The sequence below is a fragment of the Bos mutus genome, chromosome 4 (assembly GCF_027580195.1).
Source record: "Bos mutus isolate GX-2022 chromosome 4, NWIPB_WYAK_1.1, whole genome shotgun sequence".
Lineage (NCBI taxonomy): Eukaryota > Metazoa > Chordata > Mammalia > Artiodactyla > Bovidae > Bos > Bos mutus.
The window spans coordinates 6,296,981-6,322,757 of record NC_091620.1 but is presented as its reverse complement, the minus strand read 5'-3'; the positions used below and the strand labels follow the sequence as shown (position 1 = coordinate 6,322,757).

General features: G+C 48.5%; 1 protein-coding gene across 6 annotated transcripts in view; it reads left to right on the top strand.

Moving 5' to 3' along the window:
* Positions 1-25,777, top strand: part of ESYT2 (extended synaptotagmin 2) — a 78,713-nt gene that overhangs the window by 36,835 nt on the left and 16,101 nt on the right. For 4 of the 6 annotated variants that reach the window (XM_070369006.1, XM_070369009.1, XM_070369004.1 and 1 more), the window contains exons 5-13: positions 2,421-2,493; positions 2,712-2,801; positions 10,794-10,849; positions 14,552-14,672; positions 17,306-17,482; positions 18,502-18,584; positions 20,004-20,052; positions 21,097-21,186; positions 21,587-21,682. In XM_070369006.1, coding sequence (XP_070225107.1) covers positions 2,421-2,493; positions 2,712-2,801; positions 10,794-10,849; positions 14,552-14,672; positions 17,306-17,482; positions 18,502-18,584; positions 20,004-20,052; positions 21,097-21,186; positions 21,587-21,682 — 835 coding nt within the window. Of the gene's footprint in view, positions 1-2,420; positions 2,494-2,711; positions 2,802-10,793; positions 10,850-14,551; positions 14,673-17,305; positions 17,483-18,501; positions 18,585-20,003; positions 20,053-21,096; positions 21,187-21,586; positions 21,683-23,116; positions 23,219-25,777 lie in introns of all 6 variants that reach the window. The other 2 variants (XM_070369005.1, XM_070369003.1) reach the window with 1 other exon arrangement.

Genomic DNA, 25,777 nt, shown 5'->3' with positions numbered 1-25,777 from the left:
CCACAGTGGGCAGTGTCCATCCAGCTACAGTGGGATGGGCAGACCTTGGGGACATCATGCTAAATGAAGCAGGACAGTCACAAAGAGATTGTGTGTGATTCCCGCTGTGGGAGACCTCTCGAGGAGCAGACCCACAGAGACAGAGCAGGATGCAGGCTGCCGGTGACGGGGGGAGGATGTAAGTCACTGCGTGAGGGGCATAGAGTCTCAGTTTTGCAGGATGAAGAGAGTTCTGGAAATGATGGTGGTGGTGGTTGCACAGCAGTCTGAATGTGCTTAATGCCACGCCTTGCACTTCAGAATGAGTGAGATGGTAATGCTATGTATATTTTACCACGATAAAAAATAATAGGGAAAAATTGATTAGGGGTCTGCCAACTGCCTTTCCTGGTGGTAGAGGGCTTCTCTGGCTCTTGTCTTTGTCCTTCAAGAACCTGCTTATGGCTTTGTGAGGCCCCTGCCCAGCTGTGTGCCAACTACTGACTGACATGGCTCAGCAGGGTTGGTTTTGTTTTGATTAAGGGTCATTTTTTTTATCATGTCATCTTTGAGTTTCTAAAGTGTATTAATGTAGTAAATGAACAGAGTCCATACCAATTGCCTTTATTTTAGAAAGAAGCGTAGAGTGTTATGATGATGTAATATGGGAAAACTCTGCGTCTTCAACACATTTGGCACCACTGCAAATACTGCTGTCATGAGTGGAGTAAAAGACGTAGCCCCGTGTTTGTCTTGGGGTCAGCTGTACCTGGCAAGGCTGTCCACAGGCTGAGGGTGAGCTTCAGGGGGTGGGAACCCTGTTCTCTTATTCCATCACTGAGGGAGCCCTTGATACACGTTTGTTAAACAAACACTGAAATGAGTCTGTTACCTGATGCCATTTTGAAGACTGCAGTCTGGCTTTTGTGGTTTCAGCAGACATAGCAGCATATGCAAGTTATGCAGCTCAGACATTTATGTCTCTGAAGCAGTCTGCATTCTACTTTTTCCTATGTTCCAGACAAGAACCGTAACTAGATCACTGCCTGTAGAGTTGGGGAAGGAGTAATTGAGAGATAATAGAACATAAAATGATCACGTCTTAGGGTATGTGGAGAAAACTTGTCATTCGCCATCTGCCTCTACAAGGATGAGGTCACCCAGCCACTGTGGTCACTGCCCTTCCACACCCCTGAAAGGAGTTCAGAGCAGAGACCAGGAATGAGGCCCTCTGTGCTCTCAGAAGACTGGCAGAACTGACTTTCAAGCAGTTCGATATTTTCAAGAGAAGATTTTATGAGCCCAGTTTCTTTCATCTTCTCATAGCTAGAAAAACTCTACAATCATTAACGAAGACGTCTGCTTCTTGTGACTGCTAGCAGCCTTCTACCAAAATGTGTCCTTGATCGCGTGCACCTTCTTCACCAAAAGAATTTATACACACACACACACACACACAAAATGCTTCAGTTGTGTCTGACTCTGTGCGACCCCATAGACGGCAGCCCATCAGGCTCCCCCATCCCTGGGACTCTCCAGGCAAGAACACTGGAGTGGGTTGCCATTTCCTTCTCCAATGCATGAAAGTGAAAAGTGAAAGGGAAGTCGCTCAGTGGTGTCCGACCCTCAGAGACCCCATGGACTGCAGCCTTCCTGGCTCCTCTGTTCATGGGATTTTCCAGGCAAGAGTACTGGAGTGGGGTGCCATTGCCAGTGACTTTTAAGGCAGGAATGTGACTGTTGGCAGACTTTCATCCCAGATGCCTTCTGTTGATATTTTGCTCATGTGCTTAGACACTGTCTGTTGTGATTATCAGATTCCTCCCGATGCTCCAGGGCAGGAGCAAGATGATCTGCTTCTAGAATCAAGGGTGGGCATCAAACCATTCAGGTTCCACAAAAATATTATGGGCCTGTCACGTTTTTATAAAGACAGGTGAAGCCTTCCATGCAGCGTCACACAGTGTTCATGGGTGTTCACATTAACGATTGAAGGGACAGTTGCTGAGTAAAACTGATGCCTCGAACAGGTGTAATGTCTCTGAGGGCCTGAGCACTGCTGGTTTCTCACGGTGGGGGAGCATGGGCACATTGTTTGTGATGAAATATGATCTAAGCTTTGTGTATGTTTTAAACAGAGTTATTTATGAGACAAATGAAAACTATACTCCATCAAGAGACTGCTCCAGAAGCTGCCCTTTGAGAAGTGACATTTGTTCCAAGACCTCTGGCCAGGCAGCCAGCCTCGCCCTCCGTGTGGCCGTGCTGACTCTGGGGCTGTGGCTGCCGCAGCCCAGGTGCTGGGACTCTGGCCCAGCTGGCCTGCAGGTTACAGCTTGCCTACAGTCCAGTTTTGGTGGCTTTACTAGCACTGTATTCAGATTCTGTAGCTTGGGTCTGTGATGATGAAGAGAATGTAATCAGAACTTTTTCTTTGCTAGTTTTGTAGGGAATTGTGAGATCGATCTGGAGATCAAGCGATATTTTTGTAGAGCTGGTGTGCAGAGTATACAGGTAAGGCTTTTTTAAGTTTCATTTTCTTATCAGATTCTCTGCGCTCTATTCAGGAAGAAAATTGTGAAGTTTTTATTAACTCAGAATTTCTTTGAAGTTAGAGAAGCCTGAAGTCATATGCTCAGGAATCACTGTCAGGATCTTGCATCCTCCTTTTGAGTCAGTAAGGGGCTGTGAAATTATTTCCATTAATGCTTTGTTTTCCCATTTAAATTTAGATTCATGGTACAATGCGGGTGATCCTGGAACCATTGATTGGAGACATGCCCTTAGTAGGAGCTTTGTCTATCTTCTTCCTTAGGAAGCCAGTAAGTCAAGGTTTATTTCATTCTCTTCTTCCCATTCACTGACAAGAATGTGTGCATACCAAAGAATAGAGTGAAGGAAAAGAGCTTATCTCACTTTATTCCCTTTGAGGCATGAATCCTGTATGTTTTCATCTCTTTATGCTTTAACATCTCTTGATAGACAACTTTTTCCTCATTATAAAACTAATACGTTTGGGAATTTGCTGGTGGTCCAGTGGTTGAGACTCAATACTTCCACTGCAGGGGGTGGGGATTCTATCCTGTTCAGGGAGCTAGATCCTGCACGCCGCACAGCCAAAAAGTAAAAATAACGTTATAATACGAATTTCCAAATGAAATTTTAGCACTCAGAAAAGCAGGATGTGGCTGTGAGAGGTTGAGAATCACTGGTACCTTTATATGGTGAATTACAGCCCCTAAGCACAATCTTCACAGAAAAGGGACTTTTTCGGTCACTTTCATCTGGAAAATATCAGAGCACAGTTCCCTGCCGTCTGCCAAGTCCTTCCCCACCACAGTGAAAAACAAAGATTTTGGGATTTTGACTGGATGATTTAGACATATGGAAATCTTTGAATGTGAAACTTTTGTACACTATTTTGCTTGTTGATTTGTTTAGTTTTGATAATGTGCTACTTGCTTTATAAAAAACAAAACTGCAAGTTTCTGAAATGCTGCCCTCGTGGAGCGCATGGATGGATGTGCTGCCCCATTTCAGGCTCAGTGATGGAAGCAGGCCTCCCAGCCTCACTTCCCACTCTCGGTTCCTCCTGTTCTTTGATCAGACTGCCGTCTCCCGCCACCGGTCTCCACAGGGGATGGCCCCAGGACTCCCACAACCACGGTCCACAGATGCTCAGGTTCCTTAGTAAATGGCAGTGTTTGCTCATAACCTCTGCACAGCCTCTTGCATCCTTTACATCATCTCCAGATCAGTAGTAACACCTAATACAGTGTAACTTCTGTGTAAATAGTTGAAATGTAAATGCTATGTAAATGGTTGCCTTAGTGCAGCAGATTCAAGTTTTGCTTTTTGGAACTTTCTGGGATATTTTTTCTTTCTGAACACTTTTGATCCATTATTGGTTAAATCTGAGGAGATGGAGCTGGGATCCTTGGACACTGAGGCCCAACTGTTTTTGATTTCTGTAAGCCTCAGTTTCCCCATCAGTAACATGGAGAGTACAATAATACCTCCGGTAAAAGATTAGATTTGACAGCTAAATGTCAGTGGGTAAAAATACTCAGTATAGTACCTGGCATACAGAAGTCTTCAAGTATTTAAGAAATAAAACATTTTCCTATACATAGGTTTAGCATTCTGGTGGGTCCTGACAGCAGAGGTCAAGGTTTGGTAAGCTTGGATGAAGGTTCTGGGAAAAGCCAGGGAGACCCACTGTCTGCCATTGGACATGTCCCAGAAATTGGTGGCCACCCACTCATGCTGACTTGACATTATTGGCATTGCCTCTGGGGTATGCTCTTGAGGGTGTTTCAGAATCCTTAGGTCACATTTAGGTTCATCTCAGGAGTGTGGATTAGACTAGACTGAATTGGGAGGCCTTTTCTAGAACTTCTCCAGGAGGTGGTCTGGGCTCACTCTGAATGTGTTTATCCGAGGGGTCCTCCCTGGTAGCAAAGCACATGTCTTCTGAGTCTGTGATCCGCAGATTGAGTTTCTTCATCTATAAAATGGAATTAATATCTTCCTTTAAGAGTGATTGTGAAAAGAAATTGAATCCATCTAGCTAGGACTCCAGCAATTGACGTTGTTATTGTTCAGTCGCTCAGCCGTGTCCGACTCTTTGTGACCCCATGGACTGCAGCACGCCAGGCCTCCCTGTCCATCACCAACTCCCAGAGTTTACTCAAACTCATGGCCATCGAGCTGGTGATGCCATCCAACCATCTCATTCTCTGCCGGCCGCTTCTCCTCCCGCCTTCAATCCTTCCCAGCATCAGGGTCTTTTCAGATGAGTCAGCTGTTCGCATCAGGGGCTAAAGTACTGGAGCTTCAGCTTCAGCATCAGTCCTTCCAATGAATATTTAGGACTAATTTCCTTTAGGAGTGACTGGTTTGATCTTCTTGCAATCCAAGGGACTCTCAAGAGTCTTCTCCAACACCACAGTTCAAAAGCTTCGGCTCTCTGCCTTCTTTATGGTCCAACTCACATCCATTCGTGACCACTGGAAAAACCGTAGCTTTGACTAGATGGACCGTTGTCAGCAAAGTGATGTCTCCGTTTTTTAGTACGCTGTCTACATTTGTCATAGCTTTTCTTCCAAGGAGCAAGCAGTTGATGTACATTAAGCAAAGAAGGAGGATGAAGGGGGGACTTTAAAAACAGAATGAGCATGTCCTGCTGTCTCATGGAATCCACGCAGGGGCTGCAGCCGAGCATCAGGAACAGGATGACTGGTGCGTGGCCACTGTGGCTGCCGTCCTTTCTCAGGCCTGTTCTGCCTGCTTCGCTCTCTCTCCCCGAGACCATGGCCTCTGGTCCTCCAGGCCACAGGCCAGAGTACCAGCTGCCATGGCCCCGAGGAGGAGCCAGCCTCCCCTCTCCGTCTGTCCTGGCCTGCCCCCTTCCAGCTGCGCCAGGCACAGGTCCTTGGCCCTGAGACCAGGAGTGCGGAGGACACAGCGTTTGAAGAGGGTCCCGGAGGCTGATCCTGCCACCCTCTGTGGGAGGCAGCAGTGAGGTGATGAGGCAGAAACTGGCAGGGGGGTCCTTGGAGCCCACTGCGCTGAGGAGGGCCCAGAATGGGGCCACTGGGGAGTTTGAGGGTATTTATCCTGCCAGATGTTCTCTGAGTTTCTTGGAGCAGGGGTTGATATCCTGTCCTATTTTGGAGCTTCTTGCCACACCGCCAGGGTGCTGGTGCTCTCAGCGGCCCCTCCCCGTGCCCCGGGAGGGCCTGACGCGCTCTCAGCACTCTGCACCTGTGTGGTGCAGAGGGAGTTCTGTCCTGGCCTCTGAGCAGCTGGCCTGTCTTTCTTTCTTTTTCTGTCTCTGGCTCTCATAGGGCTTGCTCTGGCTCTCCTGCCCAGGGTGGCTCTGTCACCTCAGCTGTCTGTGCATTCAGGAGTGACACTCTCCCCAGTTTGCTGCATCCCAAGTGGAAGCTGGAAGTCCCAGGGCTGTTAAAACATAAGAAAAACATTCTTGACCTTTATCACCAGCCCAGACCAGCAAATTCAAGAGCTCTGGGGAAGGGCGGAGTCACAGTATGTCTGCAGCAAACTTCCTGTGTAGGAGGCTGGCGTGCAGTCAGCGCTGAAATGAGCAGTGTCTGTGGGTTCGGATTCTGTTGGACCCACAGGCCCTCAGAGGGCACTCGGGAGGCGTGGCTGAGGCTGCCCTTGCTCCTGTACTGCTCAGGCTGCTGGGGCTCCAGGTGCAGGGGGTCTCCGCCCCGCCCTGCCCCGCCCCTGCCCTCACTGCTACTTCTCAGCCCTCAGAAAGAGGTAATTTCCTCTCCTTTGGGAACGCTTCCCACTGGCTCTTCAGTTTCCCAAAGGGAGATCCATCCAGACTGAGGGCTGATGGGGAGGGCACTAATTTTCTTTGCTTTTCCTCGATCTGCCCCTAGGGCTGGGTGGACTTTTCTCTCTCACATATCTGGACACCTGTTCAGTCACACACTCTCAGTCTCATCCTCAAACCCAGAGTCACTCACACTCCTCTCCCTCCACAGCCCTCCAGCTTGGCTCTTGTGTGCTCTGGCCTCCCTTGTGCTCAGGGACAGGCCAGCTCCCCCTTCAGGGCCTTGAACAGGCGTGCCTGGAGCCTTCCTTGCATTCGTATCTCTTCAAACTCAGCTGAGTCTGTCCTTCTGTGAATTCTTTCCCCATCCCCCTAGTATTATTCTTTTTCTCTGAACTCGGGTAGCATTCAGGTACATCTCATCGTTTTGACAAGTGTCCTGCAAGTAGGTGCTCTGTTACCCGAGCTTATAATCTAGTTTTAGTCCCTCGACGTGATCGCCCTTTGGGAGGGCCATTGAGAGTTTCTTTGACCTTCTGATTCAGCAGGATGCCCCAGGTTCATGTTAGCAGTTTTTGCCCCAGACCCAGAATCAGCCGTTTCTTCAGAGTCTCCTGTTCCTTTAGTGGCAGATGCATCTAGAGATCGCCGTCATGGTCTAGGGCGTCCATGGGCTTCCCTCTTAGCTCAGTCGGTAAAGAATCTGCTTGCAAGACAGGAGACCTGGGTTTGCTTCCTGGGTTGGAAAGATCCCCTGGAGGAGGGCATGGCTACCCCCTCCAGTATTCTTGCCTGGAGAATCCCATGGACAGAGGAGCCTGGCAGGCTACAGTCTATGGTGTCGCAAGAGTTGGACACAATTTAGCAACTAAACCACCAGGGAGTGCTATGGAGGTTAGTTTCTCAGGACTTTATTAAAGTTGTTGCTTTTGCGTTTGGGTTTGTCCAAAGGAATCTTGACCCTTCAGTGCATACTTACAGCTGCTTACTGCCCAGCTCTGTCACTCCGGTGTGTGTAAGTGACAGAGGCCATACAGTTTCGCTGAGCGTCTTCTGCGTGTAAAGCAGAAGTGGCTGCATTATGTGCAGGACCCACCTTGACAGGAGAAGCCGTGTTTTCATCAGTACTTCTTACCTGTCCACATCTGTTTAATGGAATCTCAGCCAACTATATAGAAATTATTCTAAGATAAATACCCACTAGCTGCTGCTGCTGCTGCTAAGTTGCTTTAGTCGTGTCCGACTCTGTGTGACCCCATAGATGGCAGCCCACCAGGCTCCGCTGTCCCTGGGATTCTCCAGGCAAGAACACTGAAGTGGGCTGCCATTTCCTTCTCAAGTGCATGAAAGTGAAAAGTGAAAGTGAAGGCGCTCAGTCGTGTCCTACTCTTTGCGACCCCGTGGACTGCAGCCTACCAGGCTTCTCCATCCATGGGATTTTCCAGGCAAGAGTACTGGAGTGGGGTGCCATTGCCTTCTCTGAAATACCCACTAGAAAACTGAGCAAAAAAAATACAAGAGTTGACTAAATGAATGGAACATATCCCACTAATATCAGGAAAAAAGTGAAAGTGAAAGTCACTCACTCGTGTCCAACTCTTTGCGACCCCATGGACTGTCCAGTCCAGGGAATGCTCCAGGCCAGAATACTGGAGTGGGTAGCTGGTCCCTTCTCCAAATATCAGGAAAATGCTGTTTGAAATAGTGATGGAGTAACCATTCTTTAACTGCCAAATAGACTGATTTTTAACATCTGTGTTTGGTGTGGCTGTAAAGAAAGTACATTTCATACAATTTTAATGGAAATGTAAATCGGTACAATATTAGAGCAATTAGACAGTGACATGCCTTAGCAACTGAACAACAAGGTAGTGTATATCAGCATAAAAATGAACATGTATCTCTGACCAGAGCTTCAACTTTTTGAATGCTGGTCCCTGTAAGAACACGTGTGTAAAAAAATATTCACTGAACCATTTTGTTGTTGTTCTTCTTCAGTTGCTAAGTCATGTCTGACTCTTTGCAGTCCCATGAACTGCAGCACAGCAGGCTTCCCTGTCCTTCGCTATCTCCCTGAGCTTGCTCAAACTCATGTCCATTGAGTCAGTGATGCCATCCAGCCATCTCATCCTGTCACTCCCTTCTCCTCTTGCCCTCAAACTTTTCCAGCATCAGGATCTTTTTCAGTGAATCAGCTCTTCACATCAGGTGGCCGAAGTATCAGAGCTTCTGCTTCAGCATCAGTCCTTCCAATGAATATTCATAGTTGATTTCCTTTAGGATGGACTAGTTGGATCTCCTTGCAGTCCAAGGGACTCTCAAGAGTCTTCTCCAACACCACAGTCCAAAAGCAGCAATTCTTTGGCCTTCAGCCTTCTTTATGATCCAACTCTCACATCCATACATGACTACTGAAAAAACCATAGCTTTGCTTATACAGACCTTGTCAGCAAAGTGATGTCTCTGCTTTTTAATACGCTGGCTAGTTTTTTCATAGCTATTCTTCCAAGGAGCAAGTGTCTTTTAATTTCATGGCTGCAGTCACCATCCACATTGATTTTGGAGCCCAGGAAAATGAAATCTGGCACTGTTTCCACTTTTTCCCCGTCTATTTGCCATGAAGTGATGGGACCGAATGCCATGATCTTAGTTTTTTGATTGTTGAATTCTAAGCCAGTTTTTTCACTCTCCTCTTTCATCTTCATCAAGAGGCTCCTTAGTTCCTCCTTACGTTCTGCCATTAAGGTGGTATCATCTGCATATCTGAGATTGTTGATATTTCTCCTTGCAATCTTGATTCTAGCTTGTGATTCATCCAGCCTGGCATTTCCCATGCTGTACTCTGCATATAAGTTAGATAAGCAGGGTGACAATATACAGCTTTGACATACTCCTATACAGGTTTCTCGCGAGGCAGGTCAGGTGGTCTGGTATTCCCATCTAAGAATATTCCACAGTTTGTTGTGATCCACACAGCCAAAGGCTTTAGCATAGTCAGTGAAACAGAAGTAGATGTTTTTTTAGAATTCCTTTGCTTTTTCTATGATCCAGCATATGTTGGCAATTTGATCTCTGGTTCCTCTCCCTTTTCTAAATCCAGCTTGTACATCTGGAAGTTCTCGGTTCATGTACTGCTGAAGCCTAGCTTGAAGGATTTTGAGCATAATCTTGCTAGCATGTGAAATGAATGCAATTGTAGAGTAATTTGAACATTCTTTGGCATTGCCTTTCTTTGGGGTTGGAGTGACAACTGACCTTTTCGAGTCCTGTGGCCACTGCTGAGTTTTCCAAATTTGCTGGTATAATGAGTGTAGCACTTTAACAGCATCATCTTTTAGGATTTGAAATAGCTCAGCTGGAATTCCATCACCTCCAGTAGCTTTGTTCATAGTAATGCTTCCTAAGGCCCCCTCAGAATGTCTGGCTCTAGGTGAGTGATCACACCATCGTGGTTATCCGAGTCATTAAGAGCTGTTTGTGTAGTTCTTCTGTGTGCTCTTGCCACCTCTTCTTAATCTCTTCTGCTTCTGTTAGATCCTTGCCATTTTTGTCCTTTGTTGTGCCTGTCTTCGCATGAAATGTTCCCTTGGTATCTCCAATTTTATAAAGAGATCTCTAGTCTTTTCCTTTCTTTTGTTTCCCTCTAATTCTTTGCATTGTTCACTTAAGAGAACTTTCTTATCTCTCCTAGCTGTTCTCTGGAGCTGTGCATTCAGTTGGGTATATCTTTCCCTTTCTCCTTTGCCTTTTGCTTCTCTTCTTTTCTCAGCTATTTGTAAGGCCTCCTCAGACAACCACTTTTACTTCTTGCGTTTCTTTTTCTTGGGGGTGGTTTTGGTCACACCTCCTGTACCATGTTATGAACCTCCGTCCATAGTTCTTCAGGCACTGTCTCTACCAGGTCTAATCCCTTGAATCTATTTCTCACTTCCACTGTATAATCATAAGGGATTTGATTTATGTCATACCTGAATGGCCTAGTGGTTTTCCCTACTTTCTTCAGTTTGAGCCTGAATTTTGCAATAAGGAGTTCATGATCTGAGCCACAGTCAGCTCCCGGTCTTGTTTTTGCTGACAGTTTAGAGCTGCTCCATCTTTGGCTGCAAAGAATATAATCAGTCTGATTTTGGTATTGACCATCTGGTTATGTAGATGTGTAGAGTCATCTCTTGTGTTGTTGGAAGAGGGTATTTGCTATGACCATTACTTACAAAAAGGATAAACTGCAAATATTCTAAGTGCTCATCAATAGGAGGGTGGGTATATAAATAATTATGATTTTACTGGAGAAAATTATGATATCAAAAAACATAAGAACAGGCAAGCTATCAGTACCAATAAGGGACAACAGCTTTGATATTTTATAAAGTGAAAATCAAGGTATAGGACAGCATTATGTACTGAGTAGCCCATTTCATTTATAAAGAAAAGACTTGTATAATTTGATAATGATAATTAGAAGTAGTTTGCATACTTACTATATTTGCCGTTTTTTTAAAAACAGCTTTTAGAAATTAACTGGACAGGACTGACTAATCTTCTCGACATTCCTGGATTGAAGTAAGTACTCTGTCGTGCCCTGTGGCCAGCTTGCTGATGGCATGTGCGTTGGCGGCGTCATGAGACAGCCCAGCGGCTGAGCGCCGTCTCCCAGCCAGCGTCCGTGCCTTTCAGGCAGGGCGCTCAGGCTCCGGAACCCGAGTTGCATTTCAGGCTCTGGGTTGCAGCTGCACTCGAGCCCTGTTGGGGCTCATTGGAGCCATTTCATTTGTCATGAGGTGTCTTTCCAGTTTTGGTGTTTTAATATACCAGAAAAATAAAAGTTTAAAAAGTTTTTAAGCCCTTTCTGGCTACGTTGAAGCTGTGCTGCCCCATCCCTTCCTGCCTTCTCTGCCTTGATGCACTCCTCCTGGGCGGGGAGGAGTCAGCCCGGACATGCGGCTGCGGGGTGCGCTGGGAGTCTTTGCTCTTCCGTGTGCTCTAGTGTCTGAACCGTGAGGACTCCTTCCAGACGAGCTGTGAAGCCTTCGGGGCACGTCCCTCCTGTGAGGACGGTGAGGCTTCCTAGTCAGGCTGCAGGTCGTCTGTCCTCCAAGATGGAAGGCGACAGCGGCAGACTGTCAGTCAGCACCAAGCAGGAACCCGCTTCTTCTGGTCTTACCGTGCGTTTGAAGGTTAAAGTGCGTTTGAAGGTTAAAGCGAGTGAAGTGTTGGTTACAGGTGCATGTGTTCCTGGTGGACACTTTGTTAATCTGTGCTGTTCTTTTCCCTATTTTGCTTAGAAAATTGAATTATGAAAGCCTTGGTTCAGTCTGCTTTTTTTTCTATTCCTTTGTATTTATTATCTCCTTGAAGTGGCCATTAGAAAGAATTTTATTTTGTTTCATTATCAGGAAAAAATGAAGACTTTAATAAGCTGAGGCATAGTTGTAATAATAAAACTTTTTTAGGTACTGTGATTTATTGGATATAGAAAAGTACCGTTATCTTTAAAAGATTCTTGGAAAGGACAGCTTTAAAAGAATTTTGTAAAAGGGTTGGTTAGCATTCTTGCCTTCAAGAACAAACCCAGCTCACTTGGTCTTCATTAAGCGAGTAAAGGTTTTGACAGACAGTCTGTTCTTCCATCCACCAAGCAGGCGGGGAGTGCCTGCTCTGGGTGCTGGGTGTGGCCTGTGGCCCTGTCAGGTGGCCAGACGGGGCTGGACACTAATGTCCACAGGACGCCTTCTGACCCCCGTTTTCTGTGTGTGGCTTTGTTGCCAGGCAGGCTCTTGCTGTGAAGTAGCAGCTTCTGGCTTCTATTCTGTGGCATGCTTAGCAACCTCAGGAGAAGATTCCAGCAAATGTCCCTCTAGTTCCAGCAAAAGTTTCAGAGTTGACCTCTGTTTGTCCGCCTTTCCTTGGACAAATTTTCCTGGTTCTGATGATCAGGTCTGGGTCTCATGCCCACCCTGAGAGGAGGCAGAGAGTGGCTTGAAAAAGTTGCAGTGAAGGACAGGAAGTCCCCCAAAGGAAGGACTCCCGGAGTTGGAGGAAAGGGTGCTGGTCAGTGGCCAAAGCAGCAAATCCCTGCTGTCCTTTAGTGCAGAAAAGAACGTGGATCCTGCTTGCCTCCCCGCAGCACCGCGACCCATGCTCGTCAGGCGTCTCCTCTGCAGGTCGCGCTGTGGCGCAGAGAGCCGGTGGGCGGCTCCTGGCCGTGAGCCCGCAGCTCTGGAGTCAGTCCCAAACCAGTGGAAAGGGAGAAACACACGTACACAAGGACACACAGATACACACGTGCAGATACAGCTTCGGTTCATTTCGTGGATTTATATGAAGACAGACTCAGTGTGGCATACCTTCTAGCTGTTATTCTATATGTAGATTTTTATACACATATAAAACATATTCTTACGTATTAGGTATATATAGGATTGCATATATTGTTAAGAATATATATGCATATATATTAGAAATACAGGTGGAAACAGACACACACCATGCAAAAATGAGACCATGGTATAAAAGAAATATAGTAAAATACTCCTTTAAAATTACATATATTTATATATGACATCACTTATATATAATTATGTAAATTTCATGCGATAAAATATATGCATGTGTACTTAACGTAAAACTTGGGCCACTATTTTGTGAAGATTTTATCAGGTAACAGCTGTAGCAGACCTTACCTTGTAAAAGTAAATATTTAATAACTTTGAACCTAACACAATGAAATCTTGCCCCAAGCTTTACTAAATGAACGTCTGCCTGCTACCTTCATTGACTGCAGAACAGAAGCCGAGGGGTGAGGAGGCGGCAGGATGCCCTGAGTCACTTCACGTCACCATGCGTGTTCGAGCTCCCCGCCACTGTTGAGTGAGGAGCCCTAACCCGAGTGTGAGGGGTGAAGGCTGTAGGTGATGCAGGGCCGGGTCAGGAAGACCGGGAGGGCGGAAGGCGTGAGGAAGCTGTGCTGTGTGCTGGGCCCTGCGGCGACTCGGGGGGTGTGCAGCCCGCTAGGGAGCCGTCGGTAGAGGTGCCATCTGGGCCTTCTGCTGGCGGCACAGGCGTCAGCGGGAGGTGAGGCGCAGCCCACCCCCAGGGCAGCGAGCAGGTCCTGAAGCACTTGCGTCAGCAGTGAGGGGCCTTCTGTCTCAGTAGATTTTTCGAAATAAACAGAACTCATGCTTCTGCAGGGAGATTGCCTGGACTGAGGGTGCTGGGTGCTAAGCTCTGAGGGACCCCTCCGTCGTCAGCTTGGTGAGCACCGATCCAGTGTCTGCCAGCTTACGCCCTCCGAGTCCCTCTGGAGTGTAGACGCTGGTTTACTGGCCTCTTCACAGAGCAGAGCTGTCTGGGAAGCGTGGTTCCCACGTTGAACTGAGAGGGCTGGCGCTGAGCCTCCACACCTTGGTTGGCGTTTGGACCCCAGCCTGCAGCGAGGCTCGGTCATCTCTCAGGGCGCGATAGGACTGTCACTGTGTCCCAGGGGATGTTCCAGCTGTGGTTGCTTTACATCTGCCATGTCCGTAATGCTGACATCTGAGAAGTACTGGCAAGAAGTAAGTTTCTTCTAGGACTCTGCTGTTCTGGCTAAAGGTGCTCTCGCACAGCTGTGCGGTTCAGGTTCTGGGCCCTCAGGAGTGGTGTTGCAGAGACCCCTGACTCTCCACTCACACACATTTACAAGGAACAGACAAAAAGGATATTGAAAGTACATTAGTTTCTTTAGCCCCCACAACTCTATTCCTACTACTGAATTCTCTGTGCAGTGGTGTATACTGTTTCAAACTGATTACAGTATTCAGTACCTAATAAAGTGTAAAGAAGAATGAACTGTAAATTCTTGTACTTCATTAGGAGCTCCACATATATGACAAGAAAGATGAATTTAATGTAATAAATGTGAAATGAGTAAATGTTTGTTTTCATATTCTCTGCACTTTTATGTATGTTTGAAATATTTTATGTTAAAATAAGAAATTTAATTAAATGTATATTCAGTGTTAAATCAATGATAAAGTTATATGGAAACAAATGTATGAGTGTGATTTAGGACATTGAGAAATGTAGCCAGAATATTACCTCATGTTCTCAGAATAAATCCCACATAATTGTCACCATAGCAGCATAAATACTGTGTTAGGGGAACTAGCTCTGACCTGTTGGTGGGATATTGTATCATGTTTATGCCAAGTTCGCTGTTACGGGTGGTAACTAACATGAAATGTCTGATCATTGTTGTTTTTTTTTTAACCTCCCACCTAACAGTGGTTTATCAGATACTATCATTTTGGATATAATATCAAACTATCTGGTGCTTCCCAATCGAATCACGGTCCCTCTTGTCAGCGAAGTTCAAATAGCTCAGCTGCGATTTCCTGTACCAAAGGTAAGCATGTGTTCATTAACACTTAAAATAGACTGAAGGAACTTTTCACGTACATGGGTGCTGAGTCTTCTTGTATTTCTTCTAACAATGACCTTGCCGTGTAGATCTTGATGCTGTAAAAGTGGTCTGTCCTGCTCGTCCTTAGGAGGTTGGCTAAGGGCCATTTGGCCTAAAGCTTTCGGAGACTTAAGGGCAGTTCTTAAACCTCAGAGGTGCTCACAGGAATTTAATTCTGCAGATGTCACTGCAAATTGTAAAGGACAGCTGTGACAACTTATTTACTGCCTCAGAAAGCACTTTCTGCTTGTGTGTAAGATGTACGTTTTAGCCTGAGCTGGGAACCTTGTGCCAGGCTCCTGCCAGGCGTGAGGAGCGGTCGTCTGTGGAGTCCTTCAGGGCGGACGTGCCGTGGGTATTAAGCCCCCTAGACGGAGTGAGTGGGCAGGGCTGGGCTGAGTCACGGCCTGGGGCTTGGTGGCAGCTTCACTCTGGGATCACATCCCTCAGAGTGTCTTCATCTGCAGGTTGGGGTGGTGCCTCACACAGGTGACCACACATCTTGGAGGCACCTTCATTTGAGTAAACTAAACAACCTCAGCCCGAGACCACGTGAGCCTGCCAGCCATGGGTGTGGAATCCTGTCTGAGGCCCAGAGCACGTTCTCGGAGGGCTGTTCCTAATGGTTTGTGTCCCGCCCGTGTGATCTCACTGACCGTGGGCTCCAGAGGTGGAGTGGGCAGCCTGTCATATGGTGTCTGGTCTCAGTTCAGAGTTTGTTTCATGAAGTAGAAGTAGCCAGCCTTTCCCCCTGTCTGTTACCCTTCTAGTAAGCTCGATCTTAGTAACAGTGCACAGACCAACAAACATTCATGAGCAGTCCTACTTTTTTCAAAGTAACAGCACCCCAGTCCTCACATCCCAGTTAGTCATATTGCTGGCACTCAGCAGGTGTGATGGGACACGGGTGAGGTGGGGATGTCTTTCTTCCTTCACTTAGCATCCTCAGCTCGGGGAACGCAGGCCTGCCTTTGCACGTAGGAATCCTCCTGCTCCTAGGCCATGGGCTCTGTGTTCTCTGAGCACTGGGGACTGTCTGAGCCTGCCCGGATCCACCCTCCTTGCCGCTTAAATATGTGGCCACAATGTCTAAGCATTAGATTTGTGAAAATGTAAACAGGAGGTTGGCTGTTATTTTTATAAGTATCAGTTCAGTTCAGTCACTCAGTCGTGTCCGACTCTTTGCGACCCTATGAACCGCAGCACGCCAGGCCTCCCTGTCCACCAACTACTCCCGGTGTTCACTCAAACTCGTGTCCATCGAGTTGGTGATGCCATCCAGCCATCTCATCCTCTGTCGTCCCCTTCTCCTCCTGCCCCCAATCCCTCCCAGCATCAGGGTGTTTTCCAATGAGTCAACTCTTCGCATGAGGTGGCCAAAATATTGGAGTTTCAGCTTCAGCATCATTCCTTCCAGTGAACACCCAGGACTGATCTCCTTTAGGATGGACTGGTTGGATCTCCTTGCAGTCCAAGGGACTCTCAAGAGTCTTCTCCAACACCACAGTTCAAAAGCATCAATTCTTTGGCACTCAGCTTTCTTTATAGGCCAACTCTCACATCCATACATGACCACAGGAAAAACCATAGCCTTGACTAGACAGACCTTTGTTGGCAAAGTAATGTCTCTGCTTTTGAATATGCTATCTAGGTTGGTCATAACTTTCCTTCCAAGGAGTAAGCGTCTTTTAATTTCATGGCTGCAGTCACCATCTGCAGTGATTTTGGAGCCCAAAAAAATAAAATCTGATACTGTTTCCACTGTTTCTCCATCTATTTCCCATGAAGTGATGGGACCAGATGCCATGATCTTCGTTTTCTGAATGTTGAGCTTTAAGCCAACTTTTTCACTCTCCTCTTTCACTTTCATCAAGAGGCTTTTCAGTTCCTCTTCACTTTCTGCCATAAGGGTGGTGTCATCTGCATATATTTATCTATAAAAATATGTGTCATCCTATGCTGATTGGTTCATGAACAGTACCTGGTAACTTAAAGTGTTGATGGTATAAAATGCTACCCCCTCTAAAGATAACTTTACCACTTGTGTTTACCTTGGACACAGGTGAACACAAGGTAAAGGGTGGGTATTTTATCAATTAAGCAACATCTTAGGGAAAGAGAACCATGTTGTCTGTGAGTGTATGTATCTCAGAGTTTCAGTTTCCTATCCATAAAATAGGTTTAATGACAGTATTTCATAGGATTATTCTAAAAACGCAGCACAGTGATCGGTGGTATGAAGGACTTAGGAAGAGTCTGCTGCATCCTGGGGTGCTGGTCTCCACTGCAGTTACCGCCCATGGGATTCCTACCAGGACACTGCACTGTTCCGGGCCCACGGGGCCCTGTGTCGCCTGCCTCGCTCCTGCCGTCGGCCCTGCCCAGCCGGGGCCCCTCCCTCCCAGGAGGGTCTGCATCTCTGGCCTCTGGTCAGAGCCTTGGGCCCTGGTCTTGCACCCGAGGCGCTCGCGTTTGCCTTCTCTGCTCAGGGGACAGGCTCTGTCTTGTCCCCAAGCCAGCCTCTGCTCCAGGTGTGTGGGTGAACCGGTGAATAGTCTGCTCTGTCTTCTTCCCAGGGTGTCCTGAGGATACATTTTATTGAAGCTCAGGATCTTCAAGGAAAAGACACTTACCTTAAGGGACTTGTCAAGGGGAAGTCAGACCCCTACGGAGTGATTCGAGTTGGCAACCAGATCTTCCAAAGCAAAGTCATCAAGGAGAACCTCAGTCCGAAGTGGAACGAGGTGTATGAGGTGAGGGAGTGGCGAGTGCTTGGTGCGAGGTGAGGGGTGGGTGCCGTGAGCCCTTCCCCGGGGTCTGCTCCCACCCTTCCCCGGAGTCTGCTCCCGCCCTTCCCCAGGGTGCACTCCCGCCCTTCCCCGGGGTCCGGTCCCGCCCTTCCCCAGAGTCCGCTCCCGCCCTTCCCCAGAGTCTGCTCCTGCCCTTCCCCGGGGTGCACTCACGCCCTTCCCCAGAGTCCGCTCCCGCCCTTCCCGGGGTCCGCTCCGGCTCCCACCCGTGTGGTGGTGGTGTGCTTGTTCAGTGCGCAATTCTCTTTGCTTTGATTTTCAGTCTTTAAACATGCTTCACCTTGTATCCCTGCCTTACACACAATTTTAAACCTTAATCACATTAAGCTATCTCAGTAAATAACTGGCCACTAACACACAGACGTAGTCCACGATGAGGTTAGTTATGTACTGCTGTGTAAGTTTGCAGTTAGTGCATCTGGACGTCTCTTCATGTCCCAGGTACAGCCACTCACGTGAGAGGACGCCCTCATGTCTTTACACGAGGGATCTGGCCTTTGGGCTCAGCACTGTAACCAGTGCCTTTTGGGTGCCATGGGGCTGCATTTGGTGCACTTGGCCAAGTTGCCCCCAGAGAGTGCCTCTCGGAGTGAACTGCTGCATCACAGGGCATGCAGCTTGGAAAGAACTGGAAGAGGGTACACTTTTTACCCCACCAGCTTCTGGTCCTCCCTGCCCTGTCTGTTGCTGGATCTCCCAACTTCCGTGTGGTGGTGAGGGGCCAGCCCTGCCTGGGGCTGCTGCAGGAGTGGAGAGAGGTCCGAGCCTGTAGCCCCGATAAGTGGGAGCAAGCGCAGTGCCATATGCGAGGGGAGTTCCCAGGGGCTTCTGCCATCAACCATGTCTCAGGTCTGATAGTGGGGCCTGAGTGCGGAGCAGCTGCTGGCGCCGATGTCAGCTGCGGTTATGACTCAGAACAGACGCTCGTAAGGGTGAGACAGCCATGCACTGGTACCTTCCAGGCTCTGGTCTATGAACATCCCGGACAGGAATTGGAGATCGAGCTCTTTGACGAAGACCCAGACAAGGATGACTTCCTCGGAAGGTAAGTCCTCCGTGACCGAGGGTGTGGACTCTTCCTCTTTGATAGTCACTCTTAAACTTGTAACATCAGAGCAGGTTTATTACATGTTACATGTGTGTTAAAATGGCTTTTTGATGCTAGGTTTGTTTCACCTTAGACCTCTTAAAACATGCTTTTTGTTCCTAAAACAAGTTTTACATTTAAGTAAGAAAAGGAAAGCTAAGTTAAACAAAACTTGAAATTCACTTTCTTGGCTGCGCTGCCCCATTTAAGTGCTCAGCCACCAGCTGCAGCCCCGCACGCAGCCCAGCTCCCCAGCCTTGCACCCAGCAGGCCGCTGGGCTCCAGGCTCTAGAAACAGGTTTGTGAACTTCTGATTTGTTATTGGCCTATGGAGGTGGGGATAGATAGTAATTTACATTGTGCCTATATATTGCTAAAATAAATACTGACTTGTTTACTTAAATTGAACATGTACAGCTGAAAAAATATGAACTATCAAAAAACACACTTTAGCCTATATAACTGAATTTCTTGTGGCAAAAAAGATAGAAGGGTAAATGGTTTCATCAAGGATGGCCTGTGTGTTAGGCTGTGACCTCAGAATTCATTTGTGAGACCCTTTATTGAAGAACAACCAAAAGGTTGTAGGCAAGGCAACGAACAGATGAGATTTGCAGTAACGCCTCTGTTAGATTCCGGCGTCAGGGGCTGAGACCGGGGGCTGGCTGGGCCCCTGGCATCTGTAGTGGAGCAGGGGACCCAGGGCCGTGCGGGGCAGCGCGCAGGGACAGAGAGGAGAGGCTGCGGAAGACGGGCGTGCGATCGTCCCGCCCTGCTCGGCTCTGGCTCCTGCCACCTCACTCTTCCCAGCAGAGCAGGACTATTGAGGGAAGTGGGACGGGCTGTCGGGGTCGCCTTCGCGGCCCTAGAGGGTGCCGGTCAGAGCTGAGGAATCAGGGCTAGAAAGGTGGTCAGCACCTGATTCAGCGCACCGCTACGGAGTCCGATCCGGAGCAGCGGGTGTGGCTCAGAGAGAGGACGTCCCACCCACCCTGGTCGAATGCGTCTGCCCCGCACACCCTGGGCTCCCCTGTAGACCTGCCCGCCCCGCCCCGGGGCTCCCCTGTAGACTAGCACGCCCCAGGCTCACCTGTAGACATGCTCACATGCCCGGGGCGCCTCCAGACCACTCACTGCCTGTGGGGAGGACCAGCGTTCCCAGCCCTGACCTCAGCCGTGCTGCGCTGCGTGTTCCCTGCTCACTTCACACCCGGGTGGAAGCTTGAGGAAGCTTGGAGGATGAAGCTTGTTTCTTGATAAACTGTAGCATTCTGTTGCTTTTCTGGAGTACTTTTTCATAGAGTAATGCTTAAGTTTATTTCAGTTTTCAGAAGTGGTTTTCTGTGTTCTAAAGTTGTTGTATTGTTATTTCTATAGTCTTATGATTGATCTTATTGAAGTTGAAAAGGAGCGCCTTTTAGATGAAGTAAGTTTCCTTTGAGTATTGTTCTATTTCGTGAGTGTTGATGGCGAGTACCCACTGCCACCATCCCTGGTGGTCTGAGAACAGCCGCTCACAGACGTTGAGAACTTAGGCCTTCCAGTACCAGCGAAGTGAAAATAAATCAGCACCTGCCAGAAACAAAATCCTCAAGGATCCAAATACACACCCACTTTGTTTCAGGCAGTCATGGTCTGCTTTGGAGTCAGGGCAGAGTCTGGTAGAAGCTCCCAAGAATCGGGCCTTAAAAGGTAGTTGGGAGTCATAGCAGAGCAGCACAGTGCAGTTGATGAGACGTTGTCCCAGGAAAGACACCCACAAACGCATCATGAACTGACAGCCACAGATGCTGCTTCAAGCAAGATGCTGCTATCAGAATAAAAAGGATAAGGAAGGAAGTTTGTGATGGCTGCTAAAAGATGGGTAAGACTTGGATAAGTAAGGCGCAGTTAAGCAAATCTCTGTTGAGAACTCTTCTCAGCTGCACACAGCACACCCTAGACAGGCGTCTGCAGTTTGTCCTGCCATCGCGTGTGCTGTGTGCTGCATTGGGCCCACCAAACACGCCCTGCACTCGGACGTCTCTCCTAACGCCGAGTGTTTGAGCGCCGTCCTCAGTTAACAGCCTGATAGCTTTTAAGCTGAAACGAGTGTGAACCAATTATTGTTACACAGTCATGAGGAAAAGCACACTTGTTAGCATGTCTGATACTGAAATTCAGTACTTGGGATCAATGTTATATTTTTTCTTGGCCCCTAAATTCTATGGATGTCCATACGTAGAATCCTGGTAGTGCTGGGTAGTACGAGAGGACGTTTGAGTCCTTGCATGTCAGACAGGGATGGCATTGGGAGTCAGTGAGTTAACACACAGAGCGGCCCCTGCTGTCAGTTTCTGGGGCCAGCAGCTCCTTCTCAGGCCTGGAGCTAAAAATGGCAGGACTCGGGCCTTCTGGGTTTGTAAAGACTGCTCAGCTCATGTGTCTGATCCAGGAGGGCTTTGGCTGACCGGTCTCACTTTCTCTGCAGTGGTTCACCCTGGACGAGGTGCCCAGAGGGAAGCTGCACTTGAAGCTGGAGTGGCTCACGCTCATGCCTGACGCGTCGAACCTTGAGCAGGTGCTGGAGGGGCCCCACGGCAGCCCGCAGTCCTGGGCACTAAGATTAGTGCCTGAAACTGCTGCTGCTCACTTACAAACTCGGAGCGGTAACGCGACTCTCATGCTGTGAGTCACCGCGGTGGCATCGGCACAGATTAGAGCCAGCGGGAGTTTGCAGGCATCCGCAGGCTCTCGGAGGTCTCAGGGCTCGTGCTTGGGTGCCCTGCAGGGACTTGGGGAGCCTCAGGTCACCTGAGCACTTTGATCTGGGTGGAACCTTGTCATGTTCATTCTCTGTACTGCGTGTATGGGATGCTTATTTCTCCATCTCCCTTGTTTTCTTGAGCAGTGTAGGCATAATTAGATAGAAACAGGAAGCTTGGAAACCCACCTGCTAAGGCTTTTCCCTTTCTCTGTAGGTGCTGACAGATATCAGAGCTGACAAAGACCAAGCCAATGACGGGCTGTCCTCCTCGCTGCTCATCTTGTACTTGGACTCGGCCCGGAACCTTCCGGTAGGTGCTGGTTGCTGGCAGCGGCTCCTGCTGGGTTTAGCCGTGTGCTCTGTCTGCGTTGCTGTCCTTTCCCTACCCTGCAGCCAGGAGGGCAGCGGTGGAGAGGGACACAGGTGCACTCCCTTCATGGATGTAGTGTTACGACTCCACCTTACTGGCTTACCCAGGGTGATCAGAACTAGCTGACGTGTTTTAGTACACAGGAAAAGAAGGACTTAGTAGTTAGGAAAGAAAATACCCTGTGGAGAAGTGCTAATTACTGAAATTCATGCCCGAAGATGAAAATCGAATCCCTTTGGCATCCCCCCGGCCGTGGCATGGCGGAGTGAGGGGCCGCATGGGGGCAGGGATGCCCTGCGCACGGCGTCCAGCCCCAGGCTCGCACCGAGGAGGACAGTCTCACAGGTGGCAGCAGCACCTGGAGAGGAGGCGGCGAGCCAGCCCTGCTGTGGCGCCCCTCCACGCTGAGGGCACTGGCTTGTCATCAGAGTTCACCGTTGCGACAGCATGTTTTAGAGCCCGTCTACCTGTTCAACAGATGGCCTGTCTGCTCCATTTCATCGTGTTGGAGGCCAGTTTTGTTAAAGACTGCTGTCTCCCGAGGCAGGGTGTTTCCTCCTGAGATGACGGGATGGTCAGTGCCCAGTCACCTGAGTGCCCCGTGTGTGCCCCCCGGGTGCATCCTTGTTGTGGGTGGGTGCCTAGGTGTCCCACCTGACCGTGGTCATACCACCCTGTCCCTTTACCTCATGAAATACACACCCTAATTCTGTTCAGCATCTCTCCAGGGTTTAAATGGTACATTACTTGGGCTTTGCTCAAAAGCAAACTCGATGTATTTTGTGCATCTCTGTTTTATTTAAAATTTTTAACAATTAAAATCTGATTGATAACCTGTTTTTTTCATTTTGCAAAGATGTTACCTGAACTGTGTTTATGAGTGTGTATAATTGTGCCCTTTCTTTCAGTGAAGATTTAATCTTTCTGCAGAATGACTTATACGGTAGAACTTTTTGTTTTTAACCACAGTTTAAGTTTTAAAGTCTTTTATAATGCCTGATGGGAGTGAGTTTGTTGTATATTTTAGAACAGAGGAAAGTGGTGGTGAATTGGCTTCTCTTGAGAGCTGTGTGTTTTGTCACATTAAATTAAAATGGAATGATGTCACGTAAGCAAGGGACAGAAAGAAAAGTGAGCGTACTAACCTGCTATGGAAAGGGCACTTTGTGCATGAAGTGTGCTCTGGCCGTCAGAGACAGAGGACCCTGAGCAGACCCCCAGCCCGGGGCCTGCTGGGACGGGCGTGTGCGGCGCCCCCGCGTCTCCGTGCGGCTCTCTGACTCTGCCTGCTGCATCCTGGGTCCGTGCTTCCGTGCCTCCATTGACCACAATCCACCATTCTTTGCTTTCTCCTCCCATTTCCACTTTCCCAAGAGTATCTACGAGGGAAACTTTGGGTGTGGCTACTTAAAAGAGAGGCGAGCGTCGGGACTAGTGTTTTGTGAGAATACTGCCTCAGTCTGTAGAGCACTATTTGTGAGTTCTCCGTGTTCCTCCTTCTTGTGTTTGGTGGGGACTGCTAGAATGTGGACTGGAGACTAATGCCGTCTGTCAGTGCCGGAATGACGTGCATGCCTTCAGTTTTGCATGATTTCAGTTCCTGTGAGTGTTGCTTTCGTGCCTGTTTTGTGAAACGTAACTCTGCTTTAACTAACATTGGTGACTGCATCTGATACCGAGGTGGACCAGCCCGATGAGCCATGGAGGAGCCTTGGGCTCTGACGCTGCTCCTGGCCCTGAAAATTTTTTTTAAAAAAAATCATCTGAGGAAACAGTGAAACCATAATGATTAAAATGGATTTTCTTATGGTTCATCTCAATGTGAGATGTAAATATTTCTTTGCAAGCTTTCAGAAATCTTCCTTAAATCTGCTTTCTCCTCCTGACCAGACACAAGGGGTATCAGAGCCTGGCTTTCCATAAAGTCCCCGAGGCCCCGGGAACAGTGGGTGAGACAGAAACTCACTGCTGCCTGAAGATGTGCCTTCTCCCCTGTGTACCCGGAGCTCCTGGGGGGAAGAAGTGTATGTTGACTTTGCGATTCGCTGCTTTTAAGGAGCTTCAAGAATTCCTGGGGTGGGTAGTTCCTGGCCTGTATCTGGGAAGTGGTTTTCATGCCTGTGTTTCCTGAGTCCGTGCTCTGGAGCTTGATTCCTGGCACCGTTCTGGTCCTTTTAGCAGAGTTATTTTCACTTGCTTCGGGCTCAGAGGAAGCCAATGGCTTAGTCCTTAGTCTAGAAACTAATTATTGATTTAATTCAATAACTAGTGAGATTCTTAAAGCTCATTTGTTTCATTTTCACTTGTTTTCATTTTTATTTCAGCATGCATACTCAGTTTATTCTTATTTTTAAAACTAAGGGGCGGGGAGCAAAACTGAAAGAAGTGGCATTTTGTCCCATTTGATGGATGAAGACAGTCAAGCCAAACGAGGGGCAGGTGGGTTGCTGTCTCCTGCAGCGCCCGCCCCCGAGCAGCTGTTGGGGGGTCAGGAGGAGGCAGTTGTGCCTCTGGCTGCTGCTTCTGGTCACTCCCAGGAGTGTCCCAGTGGGGCCTGTGCTGGAAGCTGCTGCCTGTGCCAGCCAAGCTGGCTGTATAGTTACTGTTTTCTGTGACTGCTCCTTTTATAGGAAATGCTTCTGCCCTTGTGTCGGGATTTTTTTAATTGCTTTGTTACATTTATCTAAGGTGTTGATTGATCCAAACTACCTTTCCTCCTGAGTTATCAAAACCACATACTCTGCTTGGATTCAAATATAGGTGTCACCAAAAAGTCCTGCAAAACGAATCTGGATAGATTGATCACTTCCCCCCTCTGGTTTTCAGTATGTTGTGGATCTGTCCCTTTGTCAGCTGTCCCCAAAGGCTGAGCCTGTTGCTATTTCCAGCGGAGGTTTTGGGCAGCTGCCAGCCCCACACTCTGGTACCTTCTGCTGCTCGAAACACTCCTCCTGTCCAGCCCCTCCTGTCCAGTCCCGTGAGTGTGCTCTCACCCCCGGTCCCATCTGGAAACCTCAGCACACGGTCCTTGCTCCCTAGCTGGAAAGGGCCTCTTTATCCTGTGGCCTCAGCACTTGGACCTCCTCCTCTGGCCAGAGGAACAAGAGGGTGTTTTCTGACCCCCAGAGGCCTCTGTGACCACATGCATCTCCTGAGCACTTTCCAAGGGCTCTGCGTGCAGAGCTCATTGCGTCTCGGGCCAGCGGAATCGCTTTTTAGATGAGGTGCTGAGATTAGAGACCAGGGTTGCCTCTAGGAAGCCGCAGAGCCAGGATGATCTGAACTCAGCTGTGTGACCCAGAGCCCAGTTTTCCACCTTCCTGTCTAGTCCATCCTCGTATAAAGTGAACTTGTTACCACTTCAGTAAGTCTGTGAGTTCATAGTGCTGTCTATGGAGTCCTCATCTGAGAGGAGTGCTGTTCGCACTGACGCCCACTCCATCCGTAGAGATCCTGGCTGTGACGTGGAGCCCTTGGGCGAGGTGCTCCTCCACACTCTGTTAAAAGTAATTTCAGCTCTCGCTTGGAAACAGCGCAGGTGACTATTGGTGGTGAGTCGCCCCAGTGCCGGCAGTGCAGTGATGTCCAGAGGCTTCACGCTGGGCCCTCACCGAGCTCTGTCCACCTGCTCTGTCACACCCCTGGCCTGGGCAGCTTCCCACGCCCTCACATGGCTCCTCTTGCTCACTTAGCCCACACCAGAGCCTCTCTCCTTGCATCACGTCTGCTGGTGCATGCTAGAATAACACGCATGCAGCAAGGTCACGTCTGTAGAGAGGGAGCTAGCTGTAGGGAGGGTTCTCAATGTCTACACTCAGCTCTCCTCAACCTCAGGACTGCAGTTCCCAGCCCGGCCCAGCCCCGCCCCAAGGGCATCTGCTGGACTCAGTGTTCCAGGGTGCTCCATAAAGAATAACACTCAATTTGATGTTAATTCCAACTCGGGTGATAAAGTCTTTCATCTTAAATGTTAATCCTCGAAGGATCTTGCAAAACAACTCTTGACTTTTTGAGGGCAATAAAGTAATGAGTTTT